Raw genomic sequence first — 25,543 nt, forward strand, 5'->3', positions numbered from 1 at the left:
TACTAGAGCTGGAATCTGATAAGGAAGGTGATAACGCGAACTATTGGCTGGTAGAACAGGCTGAAGGAGTAGAATGATTTCCTATTCCTAACATGTATATTTTAATGTCCCTCGTTGGTGCGATCAACCTAGTAAGTTTTCTCCAAATTCCTGAAGTATGGTATTCAGAATGAGATACAACACTGTCCTCCCCTCGAGGTCTGACTAGTGTTTTATGAGGATTCAACGTGATGAACCAGGTTCTAAACTGGTTTGTAAACTCCTCTGAATAGGGAAGTTATTCTCGATGTAACTCCCGTGAATATCCAGCAGAGGTCAGCTTTTTCCCAACCATCTATAGCCTGTCATTCATCTATTCCCTCAAGGGGCTTTCTGCAAACCGGAAAAGGTTTTTCTCACACACACCGAGTGTATGCTAGTTGTGAAGCCGTAGGAATGGAGAGCGCAAAGGACCTGAGCGATGTTGAGATTTCTTTAATCCGTCTGGAATTCTGAAAGGGAACACGAGGCAATTTAATTTCCTCTTGTTTTGAGAGCGAGAGGGCCACGAGGTAAAATATTCATAGCCTATTCCGGCTGGATTTGCTGTTCTTTTGCTTGTGAGAGCCAGTGGGGTTTAAATGATATTGATACTGTTTTGCATTGGGGGGAAGTGTGGGGGTAGTGAGAACTGAGGATAGATTAGGGGACGGATTTTCTTTCCTTCTGGGAGTCTCCTCGGTCCGGCTTCCGAGCTGCAGGTGGATGGATGGATAGTTGGTCCGATACATTCGTTTCATTGTGTCGTTGCAAGAGGGAGCTGGCGGAGGTTCCTCCTTCATTCTACTCCGGAGGGTGGCAGTGAATTTGCCTCAGAGCCGCTCGGTTTAAATGGAATGCTGCGGGGGTTAGATCCCGCATTATCGGGAAAGGGGTGGGGATTAGACACGGGCATTTTCCAGGAGGTCTGTTGATTTTGGAGAGGGTGAGGTAGAAAAATGACCGGGTGGTTGTGTGTCTATGAAAGAAAGAGACAGGCAGGCAGAAAGAGGTGAAAAATGGAAAGGGCTGACCTGTTAACGCAAGCGTCTTCCATCAATTGCCAATTTCAGGCACGATTGCATTGCAGGAATAAAGAATTGGATGGGGGGGGGGTGCTTCTTAAGCAATTGTTTTAAAAACTAACTGATATATTAAGATAAAAAGGGAGAAAAACATTATTTGAAATTGGTTTTTCTTTTTAACGCAGTAAATTATGAGTTGAAATAGATACCTAAAAGAATGGAGAGAACTGATGCTTTAAATTTCGGGGGAAAATTTTTATTTGGAGAGGGGGACTAAAGAAGAAGGATGTAAATAGCTGGATAGTTCAGCACTCACTCGGCGGTCAGGGTAAAACAAAACTGTTGTTTGTATCAGGGAATAACAGTTACATGATTTAAGTGAGGGAGCTTTCAAGTAAATTTAGAGGTTTAAACCGAGCATGCCTTTTAGATCCGGGGAGTAACCAATTACGGTGGGAATGCTTTGATTTCTATACAATGGCGTGTCTGAGACAGGAAGACCGTATTTGATTTAACTGCGAGGTTCTCCTTATCTCATTGTGAGAAAGTGCACATTTGCCTGATTTAACATTTGTCTCAGAATGGATATGTGCGTAGCATTTCACCACACTGTCAAAATGGTTTGACAGTGCTTCACACAATAGGGAGTTGAAACTGTTGTAGCGTTGCCATACAATGGTATTGAAACTATGAATAGTGTAAAATAAACAGTAGAGTCCCGCAGTCTCTTTTTCTTATTCCTGATGGACTTCAATGGAAGTAAACCTGAGAAAAATCCAAAGGGACTCCCAATTATTACCTTTTATCATATTAATATTAAACCCAGCTGTATCATTCAGGTGCCTTGAATTCGAATGATGGGGACATAATAGCTCCTTGTTGTGATATAAAATGCATCTTCTTTTTCTTTACAAATGCGAAATGTTGCAGATTTTCCGGAAATCAGAAATATACTGACAACATGCGGCATGGCAGTGTAGTGGTTAGCACAATGCTTTACAGTACAGGTGACTCAGGTTCGAATCCCGCCGCTGCCAGTATGTTCTCCCCGTTACCGCGTAGGTTTCTTCCCACAGTCCAAAGACCTACAGGTTGGTAGGCCGTTGTAAATTGTCCCGTGTTTGGTCTAATCCCGTGATTAAATTGGGGGATAGCCGGGCGGCGTGCCTCGAAGGGCCGGATGGGCCAACCTTTCTCCGAATTGTGTGGAGAGTCTTTCCCACACACCAGTAGACAGAGTAAATTCCCAGTTTTAATCATGTGATCTTTGGGAGGCACGCAGAATTTTTTTTGTTTTGTTTAGCACCTTCTGTGTTGATATCCTGTGTCATGAAAGGTCATAATTGTTTGGAGTTTGTGAACAACTTTCCACTTGAAGTTCTGTTTATGTTTGGTGTTCAGAATGGCTGCCATTCATTGTTATAGTGGAGTCACAGGTTCATTGAGAATGGTGTTACATTGGTTATTTTAATTCAAGCGGGATAATCTATAAAATTAATGAAATGTCTGTATTATTATTAGTAAGGCCAGCAATTATTTCCCATCTCAAACTCGCCCATGAAAAATTATGGGGAACTACCTTTTGCAATTGGTGTCTGGCAGGTCATAGAAAAATGCAACCACAATGTGTTCTGCAAATGCTGGAAATCGAGAGTAATATGTACAAAATGGGTGCCACGGTAGTGTAACGGTTAGCCTGACACTATAGTAGCTCCGGGTGCCTGAGTTTGATTTCATAAGACATAGGAGCAGAATTAGGCCATTTAGCCCATTGAGTCTGCTAGGCCCTGTGACTTCAGTAAGCAGGTTTGTAAATTCCTTCCCGTGTGCATGTGGGTTTCCTCCGGGTGCTCTGGTTTCTTCCCACGGTCCAAAGACGTACCAGTTCGTAGGGTAAATGCTCCTGTGGTTCAGCAAGCAATCAGTGTGTTGCTGGTCGGTATGGCTTGAAGGTCTGGAAGAACCTATTCAAGTCAAGTCAACTTTTATTGTCATTTCGACTATAACTTCTGGTACAGTGCATAGTAAAAATGAGACATTTTTCAGGACCATGGTGTTACATGACACAGTACAAAAAACTAGACTGAACTACGTAATGATAAAAAAAACAACAGAGAAAGCTACACTAGACCACAGGCCTACACTGGACTGTATAAAGTGCACAAAAACATTACAATAAATAATAAACAGGACAGTAGGGCAAGGTGTCAGTCCAGGCTTCAGGTATTGAGGAGTCTGATAGCTTGGGGGAAGAAACTGTTACATAGTCTGATCGTGAGAGCCCGAATGCTTCGGTGCCTTTTCCCAGACGGCAGGAGGGAGAAGAGATTGTATGAGGGGTGCATGGGGTCCTTCATAATGTTGTTTCCTTTGCGGATGCAGCGTGTAGTGTAAATGTCCGTGATGGCAGGAAGAGAGACCCCAATGATCTTCTCAGCTGACCTCACTATACGCTGCAGGGTCTTGCGATCTGAGATAGTGCAATTTCTGAAACAGGCAGTGATGCAGCGGTTCAGGATGCTCTCAATACAACCTTGATACAATGTGATGAGGATGGGGGGTGGGAGATGGACTTTCCTCAGCCTTTGCAAAAAGTAGAGACGCTGCTGGGTTTTCTTTGTTATTGAGCTGGTGTTGAGGGACCAGGTGAGATTCTCCGTCAGGTGAACACCAAGAAATTTGGTGCTCTTTACGATCTCTACCGAGGAGCCGTCGATGTTCAGTGGGGAGTGGTTGCTCCGTGCCCTCCTGAAGTCAACAACCATCTCTTTTGTTTTCTTCACATTAAGAGACAGGTTGTTGGCTCTGCACCAGTCCGTTAGCCGCTGCACCTCCTCTCTGTAAGCTGACTCGTCGTTCTTGCTGATGAGACCCACCACGGTCATGTCATCAGCGAACTTGATGATATGGTTCGAGCTTTGTGTTGCAGCACAGTCGTAGGTCAGCAGAGTGAACAGCAGTGGACTGAGCACGCAACCCTGGGGAGCCCCCGTGCTCAGTGTGATAGTGTTGGAGATGCTGCTCCCGATCCGGACTGACTGAGGTCTCCCAGTCAAGTCTAGGATCCAGTAGCAGAGGGAGGTGTTCAGGCCCAGTAGGCTCAGCTTCCCAATCAGTTTCTGAGGGATGATTGTGTTGAATGCTGAACTAAATTCTATGAACAGCATCCGAATGTATGTGCCTTTTTTGTCCAGGTGGGTTAGGGCCAGGTGGAGGGTGATGGCAATGGCGTCATCTGTTGAGCGGTTGGGACGGTACGCAAACCGCAGGGGGTCCAGTGAGGGGGGGGCAGCAGAGTCTTGATATGCCTCATGACGAGCCACTCGAAACACTTCATGATGATGGATGTAAGTGCAATGGAACGGTAGTCATTTAGGCAGGACACTAAAGACTTCTTCGGCATGGGGATGATGGTGGCGGCCTTGAAGCACATTGGAATGGTGACACTGCTCAGAGAGATGTTGAAGATGTCAGTGGGAACATCTGCTAGCTGGTCTGCACATCCTCTGAGCACTCTACCAGGGATGTTGTCTGGTCCAGCAGCCTTCCGTGGGTTGATCCTGCACAGGGTTCTTCTCACGTCGGCCACAGAGAGACACAGCACCTGGTCATTTGTAGGAGGGGTGGACTTCCTCGCCGCCAAATTATTTTCCGCCTCAAACCAGGCGTAGAAGTTATTCAGCGCATTTGGGAGGGAGGCATCACCTGCACAGTCAGGTGATGTTGTCTTGTAATTGGTGATGTCCTAGATGCCCTTCCACATGCTTCGCGTGTCGCCGCTGTCCTGGAAGTGACTGTGGATTCTAAGCTGTATCTTAGAGCATCATGTCTGCTCTGCCATTTTTTATGGCTGACCCATTTCCCTCTAAACCCCATTCTCCTGTCTATTCCCCATAACCTTACACGGCCAGACAAATCAACAACCTCCGCCTTAAATGCACCTGGCGACCTGGCCTCCACAGTCGCCCATAGCAACGAATCCCACAGAATCATCACACTCTGGCTGAAGTAATTCCTCCTCATCTCTGTTCTAATTGGACATCCCTCTATTTTGAGGCTGTCTCTTCTGGTCCGAGACTCCACCCCACAAAAGAAACAATTTAAACTATACGGATAATGCCAATTTAAACTAGATGCACAGTACATATTGAAGCAATGGGAGTAAATGTTGAATGTCATTAATAGTATGTCAACCAAGCTGTTAGCTTGTTATGGAATTAAGTTTTTTGTGTGTTGTTGGGAGTGGTAGTTATCTAGATGAGCAGGGAGTATTGTGGCTTGCTACTGACTTGAGCCTTGTAGATAACTGAAGGGTTTTGCAGAGTCAGGAGATGAGTCACCCATTGGAGGATGCTGTGTAACTGTAGAACTTGTGCAGCTGTTCCAGAAATGATTTTTGTCTGATGTCCAGCTTGTTGGTGGGAAACTCAATGATGATTATGTCACTCAATGTCAATCATTGGAGGTTACATTCATGAGCTGATCATTATCTGTTGCTTGTCCAGCACAAAAGTGGCTTACCACATCTCAATCCAAACATAAAATTTGTCTTGATCTCGACGATATGCAGACAATATGTGAAGAACTGCAAATCTAATTTGGCAATCATCACCCACCCACCTTCCCCCTCACCTGGTCTCACCTATCACCTGTAAGCTTGTACCCCTCTCCTTCTCCCCACCTTCTTATTCTGGCTTTTATCCCCTTCCTTTCCAGTTCTGATGAAGGGTCTCAGCCTGAAACACTGACTGTGTATTGCCCTCCACAGATGCTGCCTGGCCTGCTGAGTTCCTCTAGTGTTTTGTGTGCATTGCTCAAGATTTCCAGTGTCTGCAGAATCTCTGGCGTTTATACGTAAACTGCCACTTTTGACCTTTTTCAAAAATGTATGGTCATTTAGATAATTGGACCATAAATACCATTAACTGATGCCCTGGGACTGAGGTAATTGGATTTCCAGGGAATCTAAACATCAACCTTCAATGTTCAATGCTATGAACACCATCTAATACCCTGCCACATAACAGCATAAAAGTGATCCATTTGGGACAACATGCTTGTACTTTATTCTGAACTGCTATTTCAGAGAAAACAGCAAGAATGGGCCTTCAGTCCTGCTCCCAATATTGTCATGTCTCTTCCTGACCTATCCAATTCCCCCTTTTCAGCACATCAGCTCATCACCCATGCACTTCTCTACCTACTGATCACATCTGACCATCTCATCTCCCTTATTTGGTTTCATGTTCCACCTTTCTTTCTCATCAGATTCTATTGTCGTCAGCCCTTTGTCACTTCTACCTATCACCTTCCAGGCTCTGTCACTATTTCCCCTCGTATCTCCTCCATCTGTCTATCACCCCTCCTCATCTAGATCTACCTATCACTTGCCACCTCCTGCTCCACCCCTTTACTTCAACTCTTTCTACTGGCCATCTCCCCTCTTTTTCAGTTTGGATGAAGGGTCTCGACCTGAAACTTTGACTGTCCATTTCCCTCTATGATGCTGCCTAACCCACTGAATCCCACCAACATTTTGGTTGTTCCTGGTCCACTATCTCCAATCACTTGTGTGCACAACCTTAAGCTGGCTTCAACTCCTCTGTGTGCCATTTCCCAATTCCCCTCTACTACTCCATTGATTGGTCAACTTCTACTTCAAATACTCCTGATTGGCTAGTAGAGAATTCCAGAGATTCACCAAACTGGGAACAGAAATTCCTTGTGTACCTCAATATTAAATGATTGGTCCCTTACCATGTAGTTCTGTCCCATTTAGAGACCTCAGAGGCACTAATCACATATCTACTTTTGCATGAGGTGTTTCAGAGTCTTGGTATTGAGTAAAGGTCACATATCAAAGAGAGTGCTGAAGAGAATACTTGAACCATAGTATTCTTGTGGGTTTTTTTACTTTTCTCATTTTGTGGGCTGTTGTTGGGCATATTTGACAAGCATATAATGTTGGCATGTGGAGCTATGGCATGAACTTTTGCTGGATACTTGTCTATTGGCATGAATTGAGTATTTTGGGTGACAAAATACCACATTATTCGGGGTGGTTAATCGTATTGATTTTGTAGCAGGTCCCCTTCTGGAATGCACTTCCTGGAAAATGTTAGGATTTTGCTTGTGTGTAGGCTGCACAGATGAATGTTGCTTTTTGTTAATGGATCATGTCTTTTTTTGGTGCATTGTTTGAATGAGTCTTATGCAAAAGATTTTGTTGAGACTTGTTATGTTTTGTTGAACACCTCTGCACCACACCCACAACCTTCTGACCTCAGAACTTTGTGACGATTAGTCATTAGCCATTTTGTTTACAATTAGTGATTGGCCACTTTGTTTACAGGTGAGCCTGTTTCTGGTTGTACAGAAGCCGACAACAATTACTGGCACCGATTTTCAAAAATACATAGGTAGATTGGGCTGTACTTTTGGATTAGTGTAATGTACATGTGCTGCATCTGAAGTTTATCGGATCTGTTTCAGGGCGGTTTTGGGTTCCTTATCTAAGAAAGGATGTGCTGGCATTGGACAGGGTTCAGAAGAACGATCCTGGGAATGAAAGGGTTGATTATGAGGTGGCAAGGCGGAGATGCGTCTCTACCAGAGGAGGTGTAAGGCACTCCTTCCCACCGATAGCCTGCAGGTCACCCTTGGACAAGCTGTAGCACCTACTTAGCTCTCCCAGTCAGAGTCACATGAAGCCATGATTATGCGATGACTGATATCAGGCAGACAATCTCTGAAGAGTATTGATAATGGCTGAGGTCACCTATCTTGTAAAGACACTGCACAGAAGAAGACAATGGCAAACCATTTCTGTAAAATTTGCCAAGGACAATCATAGTCATAGACCAATATCACCTAAGTCATATCATGGCACATGATGATGGTGAATGTAGGAGGAGCGTTTGATAGTTCTGGGCTTGTACCTGCTGAAGTTTCGAAGAATGAAGAAAGATCTCATTGAAACCTATTGAAAGGCTAGATAGAATGGACGTGGAGAGGATGTTTTCTGTAGTGGGAAAGATGAGAACCAGAGGGCACAGTCTCAAAATACAAAGACATCCCTTTAGAGTAGAGAAGAGAAGGAACTTCTTTAGCCAGAAGGTGGTGAATCTGTGGAATTCATTGCAACAGACAGCTGTTTAGTAAATCAGGCTCCTGAATTGGTGTGGATGACTTCAATCTCCACTACTCTGCACTGATATTACAACCTACAGATTCACTTTCAGGAACTCTGTACATCTCAGGTTCTCAGTTTTTTTTTATTTGCACAGTTTGTATTTTACACATTGGAAGCGTGTCAGTCTTTGTCAGTTTATAGAGCATTTTATAAATCCTACTGTATTTTTCCTATAAATGCCTGCAAGAAAATTAATCCCAAGGTAGCACATGGTGACAGACACATCCTTTGACAATTTACTTTGAAATTGAAGAAATGGCAATTCCTTTCTTCATATTGTAGTCAAATATAATTTGTTCTTGCTTGCCATCGGTTGATCAGTATTCATTTGACGTATCTTACTTGAATGCCATTAACACTGAATGATATAAAGCACACAAATACAATTAACAAGGGAGGTTACATTTCTACAGGTAACGAGAATTTAATTGGTTTGGAACACTAGATTTATTTATTTACTCATTTAGAGATAGAGCATGGTAATAGGTCCTTTTGGACAATGAGCCCATACCGTCCAATTACACCAGTGTGACTAATTAATCTAAAAGGTACATCTTTGGATTGCGAGAGGAAACCGGAGCACCCGGAGGAAACCTATACAGTCATGGGGAGGACGTACAAACTCCTTACAGACAGCAGCAGGAATGGAACCCAGGTCACTAGCTCTGTAAAGCGTTACACTTACTGCTACGCTACTAAATGATCAGATGGATGTCATATAAAACAAACAATTAAAGTTTAAATGAGTGTTTTGAAGTGGTCAGTGGTGTAACGCTCATTGCTTTTTCTGGAGTTAACGAATGGAGCTGAGTGAAGAGCAGGTGCTCCACCCAAAAGGTATTGATGCTTGTACAACATAAGTGATGACCGTACTGGAGTTAAACCTTGGCAGTTCTTGGACTTCCTTTCACCAGGGCTGGTGACAGGTTGATTGTCCTCTGCATCTATCATCAAGAGTGTAATTTTATAAATGTTTTCTTTCTCAATATTAAAGATTAGTACATCGAAACATAGAGTGGAATGTGCCGTTTGCATCAAGGATTACACTGGGACAGCCCCCATGTTGCCATGCTTCCAATGCCAACATAGCACACCTGCACTTTACTAACTCTAATCCTAACCGCATATCTTTGGAATGTGGGAGGGAGCCAGGGCACCCAGAGGAAACCTACATGGACACGCGGAGAATGTACAGACTCTTTATGGATAGTGGTGGGAATTGAACCCCGATCTTACAGCTAGTGCTGTAAAATGGTATGCTAACCACAGTGCTCCTGTACTAGCTTGTTTTGGCAAAACAGTAGTGCAGCAGATGCTGCTTCTACCACACATATCCAGCAATCTGTGTTCAATTCTGACTATGAACTGTCTGTTTGCAGTTCATTCATTCTGTCTGAATCAGAATCAGGTTTATCATCACTGATGTGTATCATAGAATTCGTAGTTTTGTGGCAGAGTATAGTGCAATACATAAAATATTCTAAGTTACAATTTTTTTTAAGTGTGAAAAGGGAGCAAAATGTGAGGTAGTTTTCATGGTCTCTTCAGAGATCTGTTGGTGGAGGGCAAGAAGCTGTTCCTACAATGTTGAGTGTGTGTCTTCAGGCTTTTGTACCTCCTTGCTGATGGGAGCAATAATAGGGCACGTCTTGGATAACGGGGGTGCTTAATGATAGATGGCACCTTGAGGCATTGCCTATTGAAGAAGTCCTTGATGGGGGGGATAAGTTCCCATGATGGAGCTGGTTGAGTTTATAACGCTCTGCAGCTTTTTCCAATCTTGTGCATTGGAGCGTCCATACCAGGTAGCGATGCAACCTGTCAGAATGCTCTCCACAGTACATCTGTAGAAATTTGCTAGTCTTTGACAATACCAAAGACTCTGTGACTGTGTTGGTGTGGATACTCCTATTTCTTTCCAAAACATGCAGGTTGGTTGGTTAAAAAGATACTGTAAATTGCCCCTAGTGTATGGGGTGGTAGGAGATTTGGGAAATATGTGGGGGAGAGGGTTGGTTAATGTGTATGTGATAAAGGATGACTTTGAATTAAATTAAGCCAATGAGATTGCTCTGAGAGCAGATTTAAAAGGCTGAATGGCCTTGTGCCTTTTTAAAGAATATAAAATAATATTGTGTCAATTTGCCCCAACCACTGTGTTAAAAGTTTGAATGAAAGTAGAGTTTACACAGATTCCTTGTGGTGAATGAGTGTGAGGATAGAATACAGGGTTTCATCCCACCCACTCTCTTCCTCCTGTCCTATATTTCATCAGAACAGTAGATTCATGGAGAAGATTCCTATCAAAATCAATACCGTGGTCTTGAGAATTTGCACAATTTCTGTGTAAGCTCCATCAGCAGCTTTTACCAACTGAAAATATCCAAAAACACCGATGCACTTGTTAAGTGGAGGTCAATTCTGGTATTGAAATTTAAAATGCTGTTTGAGACCAAGGCTTTTAAATTTTCTGTTGTGACTAAACATGCCTAGGCAGACTCAATTAGACGGGCTCTATCATATTGACAGCTGAAGGCTGTTAATTATGTTCAATAAGTCATGTTAACTTCAGGCAAACCCACAGAAAAATTACCAAATAGTAGTGAGTTAGTAAATTGCACACAGTGTGTGTGCAAAAGTGACATTTGATCTAAATGTTCTAAAGATGCTTTGGACTTTTTTATCTGTGATTTCAAATGTTGTGCCTATTAAAACAAAAACTCTGAATATGAATTGATGTATTTATATGAATCAACATTGGCATGTGATTGTGAAACTTGTTCAAGTCATTTTCAATTTTTGAGGTGGATAACAAGGTGATATATTCTGTGCTTGCTCAAACGCCGTGTTTTTTTTTTACACAAATCATTTTAAACTCCTTGTATTTTAGTATTTTCCATGTAAATGTTTTTCTCCGTAAGACATGGGTGCAGAATTAGGCCATTTGGCCTACTGAGTCTGCTCCACCTTTCCATCACGGCTGATTATTATCCCTCTCAACCCAGTTCTCTAGCCTTTTCTCCAGAACCTTTGATGCCCTTACTAATCAAGAATCTATCAACCTCCGCTTTAAATATTCCCAATGACTTGGCGTCCACAGCCATCTGTGACAATGAATTCCACAGATGCACCACCGTCTGACTAAAGAAATTCCAACTTATTATTGGTAGATGGTGTTCGCCCCGATATCTCAAATATCTGTCAGCCATAATTTTAGATGTCAATTACTGTAAATGAATTTTAACAATAATTTTTAAAGAAATTGTTTATAATTGAGCTGGCATGGTGCTGATCAGCCCTGAGATCAAGGGTTAAGTTATGTTAGTAGGGATCTGTCTTGAAGAAGACATTGGTAAAGCTTAGAAATTGCATTGACCAGTTTGCAAATTTATGGGTAACTGCAGATTTTTTTTAGATCAGAAACTTTCTGAAATACTATAGTTGCTGTATTCTTGAAACCAAAAGCATTTCAACTGGTCTAATTTGAGCAAGTATTTTGTTTTGAAACTTTGAGTGGCCTTTCACTCTCGTCGGTCACCATGTTTCATTGATCTTGACTTCTGAGCCCTTTGCTGATGACACCACCTTACTTCAGTCAACTTCTTTCACTCTATGGCCTCAGCACTGTGGTGGCTAAATCAAAGCATGGTTACTTCCCCGTTCTTTGAGTAATACAAAGCTTTTTAATCATTTCTTCAGACGGTGGCTCATGTCTCTCAAATATAATCAGCGACTTTATATCTTATTTTTGCCTGAGGTACTCCCTAATCTTTTAGAATTTTACCTCAGTTAGCCCCCATTATTGTGAGGATCCCATTCACCCTGCTCTTAACTGTTTGCCCTACTTCATTCATGAAAAATCCAGGCCAGGACCATCAGGCTCAAAAACAGTTACTTTCTCCAAGTCATAAGGCTAATCAATACCTCCACCATTAACCCAGCCCTGCCACCACTATTTTATAATTTCCTGTCAGTCACCTTGTGTACAGATACATCTGTTGCTAGCGTCACATTATGTACATCCAATCAGTCTAAAGTACAAAGTAAATTTATTATCAAAGTACATGTCTGTCACCATGTACTACTCTGAGATTCATTTTTTTTGCCAGAGTATGTTTCTTAAAGGGAAATTAGACTGCAAATTGCAGCGATCATAACTCAAAAGTATATCCAGTAGACTTGTGAGCTGCCCGCAAGATGTTGCCATGTATCGCTAAATGCATATAAGCTAATCTTGTGCATTTATATTCATTGTCCCACCTATCCTCCAGCAGTCTGTCTTAACAATTCCTCCACATTTTTATTCCGGCTGCATTCTCCCTACCCTTAGTCTTGATGCGGGGTCATCACCCAAAATATCAACCATTTTGTTGCCTTTGTAGATAATGCTTTACCTGCTAAGTTCCTCCAGTGGTTTATTTTAAATTAATAAATCCTAGTTTCCTCTTTGTTCACCACTTCAGTTTTCTTGAACTGTTCTGTGAGACTTGTTCCTTCTGGTTGCCTTTGTGCTCACCCTCCTTGCACCTGGTCTGATTCAACAACAGTCTCCATCTACTTGGATGAGGAAGTAGAGCATTGGGTTAGTAGGTTTGCAGATGGCACGAAGGTCGGATGTGTTCTGGATAGCTGTAGAAGGTTGTCGTAGGTTATAATGGGATATAGACAGGATGCAGAGTTGGGTGGGGAAATGGCAGATGGAGTTCATTCCAGAAAAGTGTGAAGTAATTTACTTTGGAAGATTGAAGTTGAAGACAGGATACATGGTTAATGGAAGGATTCTTAGTAGTGTGGAGGAAGAGAGAGATCTTAGGGTCCAAGTCCATAGATCCCTCAAAATTGCCATGCAAGTTGATTGGGTGGTTAAGAAGGTGTATGGGGTGCAGGCCTTCATTCATCAGGGGACTGAGTTTAAAAGCCACAAGGAAATTTTGCAGCTCCATAAATCTCTGGTTTGACCATATTTGGGGTATTGTGTTCTGTTTAGCTTCACTCATTACAGGAATAATGTAGAAACCCTAAGAGGGTGCAAAGGAGATTTACCAGGATGCTGCCTGGATTAGAGAGCATGTTTTATGGTGAGAGGTTGAGCAAGCTAGGGCTTGTTAAAGGCGTATAAGATCATGAGAAGCACAGAGTGGGCACTGCCTTTTTCCCACGGTGGCAATGGCCAATATCAGAGGGCATTCATTTACGGAGAGTGGATGGAAGTTGAGGGGAGATGTCAAAGGTAGGTTTTTACACTGGAATGCACTACCATGTGTGGAATTAGAGACTGATACTATAGGGTCATTTAAAGCACAAGGGATCAAGAGGGACACCTACAACCTGCTGGAGAAACTCAGCAGGTCAAGCAGCATCTATGAAGAGGAATAAAGAGCCTATGTTCTGGGCTGACCTGCATTTTGTGTGTGTATGTTAGTTACTAGGGATGTTTAAAAGACTTAGCCACATGGATGCAAGACCAATTGAGGGTTATGGACTGTGTTGTATGTTTTGTAGTAACACTTACTATTGTAAACATTTCACTGCACTTCACAGGGTTGTTCATTATGTGCCATATCTTATGATATGGGCAAACATGGTCTTTCCATGACCATGATTGTTCTTAGCAAATTTTTCTACAGAAGTGGTTTGCCATTGCCTTCATTTGAGCAGTGTGATTACAAGATGAGTAACACCAGCCGTTATCAAAATTCTTCACTGATTGTCTGCCTAGCGTCAGTGTTCGCATAACTAGGACTTGATATGCACCAGCTACTCATACAACTATTCACCACCTGCTCCTGTGACTTCTCCTGACCCTGTCTTGGGGGGAGGGGCTAAGCAGGTGCTACATCTTGCCCAAGGGTGACCTGCAGGCTACCAAAGGGAAGGAGAGCCTTTGGTAGAGACACATCTTCACCCCGCTACCCAGCACTTCACAGGAGTATTCTCAAAGAAAAATCTGTGCTGAATCAGAGAAGAGATATTGTGACAGATTTCCAGAAAGCTTTCTGAAAGATTAAGGTTTTAAGGAAGACCTTGCAGGCAGAAAGGGAGTTTGGAAAAGTTTACATAAGGAACTATATTGGCTAAATCCCTGGCAGCTGTATGCAATGCTGCCATTAGTGGAACAAATAAATTTGCAACTGAGCAAGATCCAGAATTAGTGGAAGCTGAGACCTCCAGAGGGTTATAAAGCTGGAGGAGGTTGCAGAGACATATGCAAGAATTTAAATACAAGGGTGATAGTTTTAAAATTGAAATATTGTTTAACTTTGAGTCAATGTATGTCAACAAACAGAGTGATGAGTGACACACACAAAACACTGGAGGAACTCAGCAGGTCAGACAGCATCTATGGAAATAAATAAGCAGTTGACATTTTGGGCCAAGACACTTCTTCAGGACTGTTTAAGGATCTTGGCCTGCAATGTCATCTTTTATTCCTTTCCATAGATGCTTCCTGGCCTGAATTCCTTCAGCATTTTGTGTTGCTCTGAATTTCTAACATCTACAGAACCTCCTGTGTTTGAGAGCGGTGAATGAGTCTTGGTGTGAATTGGGACATGTGGCAAAGTTCCGGATGAACCCTCTACTGGTGGGTATGTTTTGTTGTCACCTAAATTTGTGGTGATAGTTGCCAGTTGTCCCCAGTAAACCATCAGGCTTTTTGGTTGTTAACACATGACGCATTTAACTGTATGTTTCCACATACATGTGATAAACAAATCAGAATCTTGGATTACTGAGTTTTATTCATTCAGTCTCTGGGTATCATCTTTTCCCACAGATAAGCAGTTGTTTATTTTAGCCAGGTTGGAATTTATTCTGTTAATCTATTCAAAATGGTCAATACATCAAATTTATGTAAGATTTTTCATTTTTGAAAATTGGTTAGTTATTTTGATGAGGAGAATTCTTAACTGTGTGAATTATGTATTATGGTGGATTCAGCAAAGATGTATATTTTGTACAATTACATTTACCTGCAATTTCTAACATGGTATTGTAGATCTGTGGATAAATGTTAGCAGAACTGCAGGATGCGTTCCTTGTCATTAGTTCCACTTCTTGCATTATGCTGCTGCCATCAGTAATTAAATGCTGCTGCGCATTGTCGCAGAAGTTCTCGAGATTAGCAATCCCTTGCCTGTAGCATTCATTGACATTCAGTCACCCAGACAGGCCATAATGGGAAGCAGAAATTGAGGACAGACTGAGAGGATTAAGCAGGAGTCATACTGAGAGAGAAAGTGATCTCTGTTGGGGGTAGAAAAGAGGAAAAAGAAGTGTGTGTGTGTGTGTGTGTGTTGCCGTCTATTAAGTGGAAGGACAGATGTGAATTAGTTGATTCTACAGAAGGAAGATGAAGTTGCTCTGAGTTTATGGAGGAAAAAGCAATATCAATGTGAATATATGGGAAATGAAGAGGAGACTGCTAAGTAAACCAGAGTAGGGGAAGAAGAACTGCATGAAATGTACAGAGGAATTTGAGTTAAATTCCTGTATTAATATGAGGTTGTTTGGAGAGGCAACTTGAATTGGAAAAGGAGAGACAGAAACTTAGAAATGGGATGAGAAAAAATTGATGGTTAAGGGCTGAAAGAATATAACGTCCATTAATGTCAGCTCCCTGACCAAGAAGGCACAGCAGTGTCTCCACTTCTGAAGGAGATTGAGAAAAGTGTGGCTCCCCCCACCCATCTTGATTGCATTTTATAGGAACACCATTGAGTGTCCTGACAAGTTGTATTCCCATCTGCTATGGAAGCAGCCAAACATCGGATCAGAAATCACTACAAGGACTGTGAGAATGACTGAGAGGATCATAGGTGTCCCCCGACCATCCTTCGGGGACATTTATCAAGTTCACTGCGTACACAGAGCCCTTAGTATTATTAAGGATCCCACCCATCCATCCAGCATCCTCTTTGACTTTCTACCACCAGGCAAGGAGATTCCAATGCATAAAAACAAGAATGGTCAGATGGAAATGGGTTTCCCTCAGGCCATGAGGCTTCTGCACTCCCTGCCACATCGCATTCTAAATGTGACTGGTTAATCGATTCTGTAACTTACAATATTTAATGTGTGCATCTAGAGATTTCAACCTTACTTTTTTTTATAAGTTATTATGTGTTATGTACACTACAGTGCTTTATATACTGGTTCAGAGAAATGTCTCGTTTGATGGTGTGTGTATATATATATATATATATAATAGGCAATAAATGTGACTTGACTTGATAATGGATTTCCTCAATACTTTTATCAGTATTGGTGAAATGCCGTACAAGAAGCCGGTAATGTTCAGATCATGGACATTTAGGGTTTCAATTTCAAAATCGTCATACGCAGAAGTACATGCATGCAAAGTGCAATGGAAAAAATATTTCTCTTGCAGTAGTATTGTGGGCATATGGCATTATAAGAAGAAAAACATAAACATAGTTTTACAAGACAGATAATTAGAATAAAAACAATTCATTTTTAGTGCAAAGTGGTCAACATGGTCATTAGTGTTGCTAAACTCTAGTTTTGTTCAAGAAACAAATGGTTGAAGAGAAGTAGCTCTTCTTGAACTGATCATGTGGGATTTCAGGCTTTTGTCCGTCAGTAGCTGATGAAAGATGGCATGGACCAAATGGTGGGGATTTTGAAGGCAACATTAATCTTTTATAGATGTTGCCTTCTTGAGACACTGCCTCATACAGGTAATACAGTGATGGGGAGGTAGTAGAGTAGTTGGCAAATGGTTCCAATTCGGGATGCAAAATGGGTGCCCAACTACATGATGGTGCGGAAATATTACCCCACAGAAAATCATTCCAAATCCACTTTTGTTAACCTTGCATTTAAATAATTTGGAGTTTGATTTCAAAGATGATGCTGGATTAGATGGTAAAAGGAAAATTGCAGAAAAGTAGGCCAAGATATAAAATGGATTACCGGGTAGTTGTTTTTTAAGTAACTTGATTTTGGGGAAATGGGTCTGTTGAAAACATATTACAATTTAATCTGAAAAAAGCCTTAGTGTTTTGAGTAAACAAAGTGCTTATTTTACTGCAGATGACCCAATAACATTCTTAGGCTCCAGATTTCTAAGTGCATCTTTCCATCCTAAATCTGGCTAAGTGAGATTCTCAGTTTGCCATAGGAATACTTAAGAGTTTTAAGCACATCCCCACTAAGCAATGGATTAGATTGAAATTGCTCAAATGAGTCTTCTGCAGTTAACAGACATATCCGTCAAGTCTGAGTGGTGTTTAAAACAGGATAAGTGCCTGATCCACTGCATCACAATGCCATGGAAAAAAGATATAGGAGGGTAAAATATAGGAACTGACTTAGGCCATTCAGTCCATCAAGTCCTTGTTCTCCTGCCATTGATTTGCAATTGGCACTGCAATGGGTGATAAAGGAGGTATCTGGCAGGGATTCTCAAACTGTGGTCCATGGACCCCTCGTCCATGGTATGAAAAGGATTGGGAAACCTGGTGTGTGGTATGATTGCCTTCATTGGTCAGGACTCCATCTAGCATGGAAAGATGCACTTAGAAATCTGGAGCCTAAGAATTGGTATGTCAGTTGTATAAAACTTTGGTTATGCTGTATCTGTAGTACTGTGCGGTTTTTGTCGTCGTACTGCAGGTTTGTTTTCTCTGAAGCATCAGAGGCTGAGGAATGAACCGACAGAACTATATAAAGTGATAAGCATAGATAAGGGAGAGATACTCAAGAGTCACTTTCCCAGGGTGGAAATATCATGTATCGGAGAGCATAAGTTTAAGGAGAGGGGAAAAGTTTAAAGGAGATTTGCAAGGCATGTTTGTTTTTACATAGCAAATGATAGGAATGCACTGGTGGGAAAGGTGGTACAAACAGACATGATAGTAATGTTTAAGAGACATCTAAGCAGGCACTTGAGCAGACAAGGAATAGAGGGAATAGACTATGTGCAGGCAGAGAGGATTAGTCACACTGACATCACTGTCAGCAGGGACAATGGACCAAAGAAAATACAAGCTCATGCTCTAATTTTTTTGTATGTATTTTCGAGAGAGAGAGAGAGAGAGAGAGCTGATTACACCTAATTAATGGCCTCTTTTATAAGTTTCCTGCTTCTATTGCATCAGCTGCTAAAGTCAGCACTTTGTTACAGAATGGTGAGGAAAGGGGGAAATGTTCCATAGTTTTATGATTCCTTTGATGCTCTTGCAAAAATTTTACTTTGTGCTTTACTTTAACTGCTAACATTGTCTATTGTATGTCACCTCAATAGATGATTTAAAGCTCTATTGTATTTTTCTTCAGGTTGTATCCATAATGACTTCTTCACTTGGTGAACTATTCCAGAAGTAAGCTTCGCCTATTAAACGCATTAGGATGTCTCAACCCACGAGCAGCAAGGAACATTGGAAACCATGGGAGTTTTCGGGAATCAGTCGGCAGGAGCTGGCCTTGGCAGAAGCTCTTCAGATGGAGTACGATGCGCTTTCAAGACTTCGACAGAACAGCACAACAGCAAAGGACGATGGCAAGCCCAAACACATTAACAGCCTGCAGTTGATTTCCTTTGAGGACCCTTTGTTGGAATATAGTCAAATAAGAAATGACTGCAATGTCATTAAAGGATCTCATGGTCTGTCTGGGTCAGACACTGGTCTCAATTATTGCAAAGGCTCCCCACTGCTAAGTGAAGGTATTGCTTGTTCTTCTACCTCAGCCCCTGGCCTGCCAGATCCATGCCAAGAGGACCAGGAATATTATCCATTGTGGAAGGTTGTGTCTACTGCTACCACTACCACAAACACCTCTAATGGTGACTCAAATCCCCAATCTATGAGTACAGGCCTCCTTGCTAGCGAAGGGACATCTTGCCAACAAAGAGATTGTTCCATCACTGACTATGTTCCACCAGTCCCACCACGAGTTCCTCTTGGCCAGAGTCGAAATGCCACATTAACAGACCATTGGCCCAAGGGTTTACCCAGTGAGAGTATTGTGAAATTGAACATACCTAATGATATCAATCTCTTCTCTCCCAGCAATGATGATTCAAATGGAAAAATTGTTGAACCTCCAAACATTTACTCCGGCCAAAAGTTTTCTGATGACGATTTTGAATTGATTGACTATGATGACTTGAATGATGCCATAACAAAGCTGAATCTAATGTCCAGCTATGGGGAAAATACAAAACTGATACGAGTCGGGAACATCGGTCCTAACTCCGCCTTTAAAGGAAAAGACAGAAAGCGGGAGACATCTGGGAAACCTGTCAGTAGAAGTAAGACTCTCCCACCTCAGGTCCCGCCAAGGACCTATGTGTCCAGATATGGAAACCAGAACAATGCAGTACATCAAGCCAAAAATCAAAGGGTGTCCATTGAACAGGTGAGGTTCAAGTCTGAAAAATGTTCTAAGTGTTGCAAATGAAGAAAGTTACAATATGTGTCTAGATTAAGGTTTGGCTTGGGTGCTCTACCTAAAGGGTAGTAGGAATTCCTTCAGTAGTGACTCTTAAAGGGATATTGGGTTGCGTAAAAAAAAATTGGGAAGAGGAAACATTTACAGATTTATGATTAAAGATACTTCTGTCAAAGAAAGGTCCAGTATCTAAATGTTAGAAGGGTTATGGGGGAAAAGAAAAGGTGAATGCACAGTCTTTTTTCCCCCCATGAAAGGGGGGGGCTAAAGACAAGAGGGCATATGTTTAAGATAGAGACAAGAGATTTAAAATTGACATCAGGGGCAGCTTCACGTAAAGGCTGGTGCGTATTTGGAACAAGCTGCCAGAAATTATGGTTAAGGCTGGAACATTAGCAACATTTAAAAGCCATCTAGATAAGTACATGGGTAGGAGATGGCTATTGGACTAACACAACTAGATGGGACTAGCTCACCAGGCAACATAGGTATAACATAAAGTTTCTTATCTTTATGCTCCTTGATGTTTTTCTCCAGAGTCTTCAATCTCACTTGTTCTTAAATGGCCACTGGTAGAAATTGTCTTTTCCTGTTTCCATACCTCTTTACTGTGTGCATTTTGCCTATTGCCAACTTGACGATTATGCTGAAGCTGCTTCCAGTCCTACCGGGCTGAGTATTTACACCAGCATTGACCCTCCTAATTTACTTATCCCCATATGAACTCAGCCCTGTCTTTCCCCTTCTTTCTCGCACCATCAGCTTTCATATCTACTAAACGCTTTTCCAGTAATAAATGACTTCTTTGAGGAATGCCATCATCAAGGACTCCCAATATCCAGGCCATACTCTCCCCTCACTGCTACCACTGGGAAGGAGGTACAGGGGTCTTGGGTCCCATAACACAAGGTTCAGGAATAGCTATTACCCTTCAACCATCAAGCGCCTGAACCAGTGTAGATGACTTCACTCACCACAACATTGAACTGATCACTGAACACAGCCTGGGGGCTCATCTTCAAGCACTCTAGAACTCATGTTAACAGTATTATTTATTATTATTATTTTTTAATATATTTGTAGTTTGTCCTTTGCACATTGGTTGTTTGTCAGTCTTTGTATGTTTTCATTGATACTAGTGTATTTTTTTGTTCTACTGTGAATGCCTGCTAGAAAATTATATGGTGTAGTATATGGTGACATGTAGTTACTTTGAACTTTTGAGGTTGGAGATCACAAATGAGAGGAAAAGTAATAGAGACTTTTCTTTCTTTTCGGAAGTTGGAAGCACCTGTTGACAGATTCATATCTGGTTTTTTTTTGTAGATTCTTAAGCAACCTGGTAAGGTTTGATACCTTAAGTGAAGGAAGTAGATTTTGGTCTTTTTTTAAAAAAAATCTGATGTATTGTTAGCTCAAACTGGTTCAGAAGAGGAAGTCATTATATTGCACTGTGTTCTCTAAGTGAGCTCAGAAGAATGATTGGTGACCTTACTCAAATACATTAAAATCCTAAATTTTGACCAGTGGGAGTCATAAACGATATGATGTTGTGTAACTACAAAGCAGGAAACTAATTCAAACAAAGACATGGGAGTTCAAAATGTTTAACTTCATTCTTTACTTTAAGCGAGGTGTGCATGTAACACTTGGTAGCGTGATGATGTATGCAATTTGCTAATTTATAAATGTAACCTGTAATCAATTATTTAAAGATATAAAGAATGCTTAATCAGCATCATTTTTACAAGATTACTCAAATATTACTGAAATATTAAATACACAACAAGAGGACATTGCTATATAAGCGGTCAATCATTTAAAAATGAGGTGCATAGAAATTTCTTCTTTCAGAGGGTAGCAAATTTCTGTAATTCTCTGCCCATGAGGGTAGTGGAGTCCAGATGATTCGACTTGTATAATATGAAAATGTATAAGTATGTGGAAGATTGAGGAATTAAGGGTTCTGGAGAACTGGCACAGAAGAACAGTTAAGGTTAGATCAGCCATGATTTTATTAAATGGTAAGTCAGGCTTGGGCTGGTGGCCTACTCCTGCTCCTAGTTTCTAGTGCTTTATAGCTAATCAAACATCGGCTGTTATCTGTAATATTACAGGAAGGGACAGAATCCTGGTGCATGCATATCAGCTTTAATAGCTGCTTTACTGCAATCAGTGGATGTGGGTGTGACTTTGAGAACTGCAGTGAAGGGAAACTGTGCATAGTATCAAAAATGGCGCACAGTATTCTGCACTGTGCAAAAATCCAAAGGAGACGTGGAGTCTCGGCATTAATTCTAATCTGTCACAGACTTAAACAGGACAAGAATGGCAGCAGCACATGCCAAAGTACCTTTACAAATTCAAAACTCGACAACATCACTAACACAACTTGGCAAGGCGCTTTGACATTTAAAAACACTATCAAAACATTCAAACGCTATTTGGAAGAAGCAGAATCACTTTGTTGTACTTTGGTGGTCAACCAAATTCCAACAAAAATCTCATCTCTTGCCAAGATTTTTACTTATTCATGCTTTGTTCTAAGAAGCTGCTCAGTTTACAGTATTTAGAACTTCACTCTTTAGTTGTCTTGGTATCAGTATATCTGCAAGCGATTTTACCTCTTGGTTTCCAGAAAATTGTGCAAAATGTTGGGGTATTAAATTTAAATCTGATCTTTGTTGGTAGGAAGTTGCATTGTAAATCTGTTCAGTGTGGACTAGGAATCTGTGCATTTAAAAACCAAGAGATTTTTGCTTTGGGAAGAGAGGGAGGAATTGCAATTTGGAAAATTGTCTTTCTAAATTAACCTTTCGAATGGTCCATGATAGCTGACGTTTCTAAGCAAACTTTGCCAGTTTGGAACTGAGCCAAGCTACAAATTTCCATTTGCCTTCTGCTTGCTGTAATTGCCTTGGCAACCCATTACATAGAGACAGAGATGGGCATTGTACCAGCTCACATACTCCCTCTCTCATATTTTCTTGGACATGATAACGTGTGGTTGCATGTGATTCAGTGCTTATTCCCTGTATCTGATGCTGGTATATCACCACAAGTGATGGGAACCAGAGATTACCTGACGCAAGGCCAACTTTTAATTGGATTTGACTAAACTGCGCTTTCGCTACTGCTATCATACATTGTTGAACAAACTCTGGATGATTATTCTCTCTGTGCCTGGTCTGCTTTTTCTGGAGCTGGGCCAAGCCACACAAGTTTCTTTCTGCTTGACCACACTGCCTTGGTAATGCATTGTATAATGAACAGGAAGTACTCTCTCCCAAATGTGTATCAGCCAAAGATGGTCTTCAGAGAGCTAACATGCATTATGGCCCAAGAGAATGAAAACATTGGTGGCTGAACCCACCGGTCTTATCCTGGTCAGTTACTAAAGCCAGCAAGAAATCAGCAGTATTTTCCAGCAAACCAACAGTCTAACTTTACAAAAAGTAAAATATCGTTGTTTGGATGGAGATATTGATTTACAGTGAAAGCTAGAAACATATGTTTCTGTTCAAACTAGTCTGCAATATATACAAATTGATCAAATGAAGGCTGGATTTTCTTTTAAGCTTGGTATTAAGCTTGACTACTTCTGTGAAAATGCTCCTTTTTTTTGCATAGTTTTATGGTTACAACTGTAACAGACAAATCTGAAGCCCCATTATACTAATATTATTTTTGAATTAATGATGCTGTGCAAGTATGATCACTCGCATTAGAAAAATGGTGTAGTACTTTACCAGACCTCAGCTTAATAAGCTATGAGTCCAAACCAGCTGTGCTCTCTACTTGTTTTGACATGATGGTGTGAAATATCCCTGCTGCGCTCAGTTCCGCTCCAGTTAGCGTCACCTACCAGATGTGTGACATTATAGTCTCACCTCATCATTAATAATGTTTTTAATTGCCACAATGTTCGCATTATTCCTTAATTACATATTCAGTGTTGAACTGTGCCTTCTATAATTTCAGCTGCTCAAATGTGTATCACTATGAAACATCACCTCAGTTAGCTACCATTTCCTTAAGTGCAGAACTCTGCTTATGATTATCAGTTACCAACCCACTTGTGCAGAACTGTACCAAATCATTACCTTATCCAGTCATCAGTGCATCCTTATATTGCAATATACATCACCAATGTCTCTAATAACTCAACCATTCAGCTACTGTTCTGAAACCACTGACCAACCCAAGTGTGCAACTAAATACCCCATTATTGCTCCTGATATCTGCCATTGTTCGTGTGCTGAACAATAGTTGAAAATTGGTTTGCATTCCTCTTCTGAAAACCTGTGTACCTTCTGAATTAAATTGTCTGCTCAGTGACCTGCATGGTGTCCCTTCCACCCCTCTCCTCATCCCATCCTCAAAGTGCAATGGTACAATCTTGTTTCCTTTATCATAAATTCATAACTCTCTCCCAGATCAGTTTATTCCTCTCAGTGGGACCATTTCTTCTCTCTCTCTCCATCTCCTTATCCTCCTCCCTCTCTCTGGTCCCCCTTTCCTCCCATCTCTCTCCACTCCCCTATCCTTCTCCCCCTACACCCCTTCCCACTTCACCCTCCTACCCCTTCACCCCATCTCTTCCCTTGCTCCCTCTGCCTCCCCGCCTCTCCCCTTCCCCCTCCCTTCCCTCTCCCTTCCTCCCTTCCCCCTCCCCTTCCCCTTCCCCCTCTCCCTACCTCCTCCGCCTCTCCCCCTCCTTACCCGGTTTCTTGCCGGGGGGGGGGGGGGAGCGGGAGGAAGCAGGCGGCGGAGACGTCCCACCGATATGCTGGCGTTTGCGGCGGCGGCCGTCTTCACCCTGGTGATGTTGGTGCTGAGCATCGCGCTGCTCTTGTTGCCCGCGGCATTGCAGCGCGGAGTGCGGGTGGACCGGGCGTCCGTCTGGTCCCTGGTTACCCTGGTAACGGCGGGGCCTAGCTCTGAGACCCAGGCCCGAGGCCTGCTACTCAACTAAAATTAACCAAAGATTTCTGTGCAGTAGATCTCACGGGTGCCCAGAATCTGTGTTGCAGATATTGTATGGAAAACATGTTAATGGGGTTGTTGAGCTAGAAGAAAGTTGTCATATTTATATAATTTATGCTTCACTTGAACCCAAGTAATTTGCATCAATATGTATTTTCCACAAGCCCCTTTCCATTCTACTTGATTCATTGCACGTGCCAATATAACTATTTATTCTTTTTCTCTTTAAAACTTTTAAAAGTAGTTATCTGTTTTCCTTGGAAGTGCAGATTCTTGAATACAATCTTCTCTGATTGTAGTTGACCCAACCTGATCCATAAAACTCAGCTTTCCTTTCTCTCTCGCTTGTTTCTGCTTAAAGATATGTATTTAAGGTATTGGTTTCAACTATACCTGTAGGCAAAGATGTATTTTTTGAATACCATATTGACTTTATTTGGTAGTATTCGTAAAACCTAGTTTTAATTTCAGCTATAAGTGGAAATGGTCTTGCATCTGAGTTTTTAATCTTTTATGTAATCTTAAAAGGTCTATATGTTTTATGTTTTGATCTTCCTGCTGCAAACTTTGCAAACGTCAAAGTTAACCTCAAACTTGGGCCAATAATTTGAAAGCAAATTCTCAGCAACACAGCAGTTTCAGGGGCAGGGAGGAGGAATCAAACTGGGATGACAAGCTGTTGATTTTTGAGTTGTAAACTGACAAAGGTTTGTTCAAAGGATGTGATTAAAACATTTTTTTAAATCTTGCAAGGAAGACCTTTGGATTGTATTATAGTCTTAAGTTGTCAGGCACTACTAAATGCCTCTTTATGATGAGAGAATCACCATTCAGTAGAGAAAGGTTATTGACTTGATTGTGATGCCTCAAGTTGAACAGGTATTGAACATACTTGCAAACATTTGAT

General features: G+C 41.5%; 1 protein-coding gene across 1 annotated transcript in view; it reads left to right on the forward strand.

The window, feature by feature from the left end:
• Nucleotides 1–407: 407 nt before the first annotated feature.
• Nucleotides 408–25,543, forward strand: part of pik3c2b (phosphatidylinositol-4-phosphate 3-kinase, catalytic subunit type 2 beta) — a 172,282-nt gene continuing 147,146 nt past the window's right edge. The window contains exons 1-2 of the mRNA XM_073030650.1: nt 408–551; nt 18,535–19,617. Coding sequence (XP_072886751.1) covers nt 18,607–19,617 — 1,011 coding nt within the window. The 5' untranslated portion in view covers nt 408–551; nt 18,535–18,606. The remainder of the gene's footprint in view (nt 552–18,534; nt 19,618–25,543) is intronic.

This window comes from Hemitrygon akajei, chromosome 27 (assembly GCF_048418815.1).
Source record: "Hemitrygon akajei chromosome 27, sHemAka1.3, whole genome shotgun sequence".
Lineage (NCBI taxonomy): Eukaryota > Metazoa > Chordata > Chondrichthyes > Myliobatiformes > Dasyatidae > Hemitrygon > Hemitrygon akajei.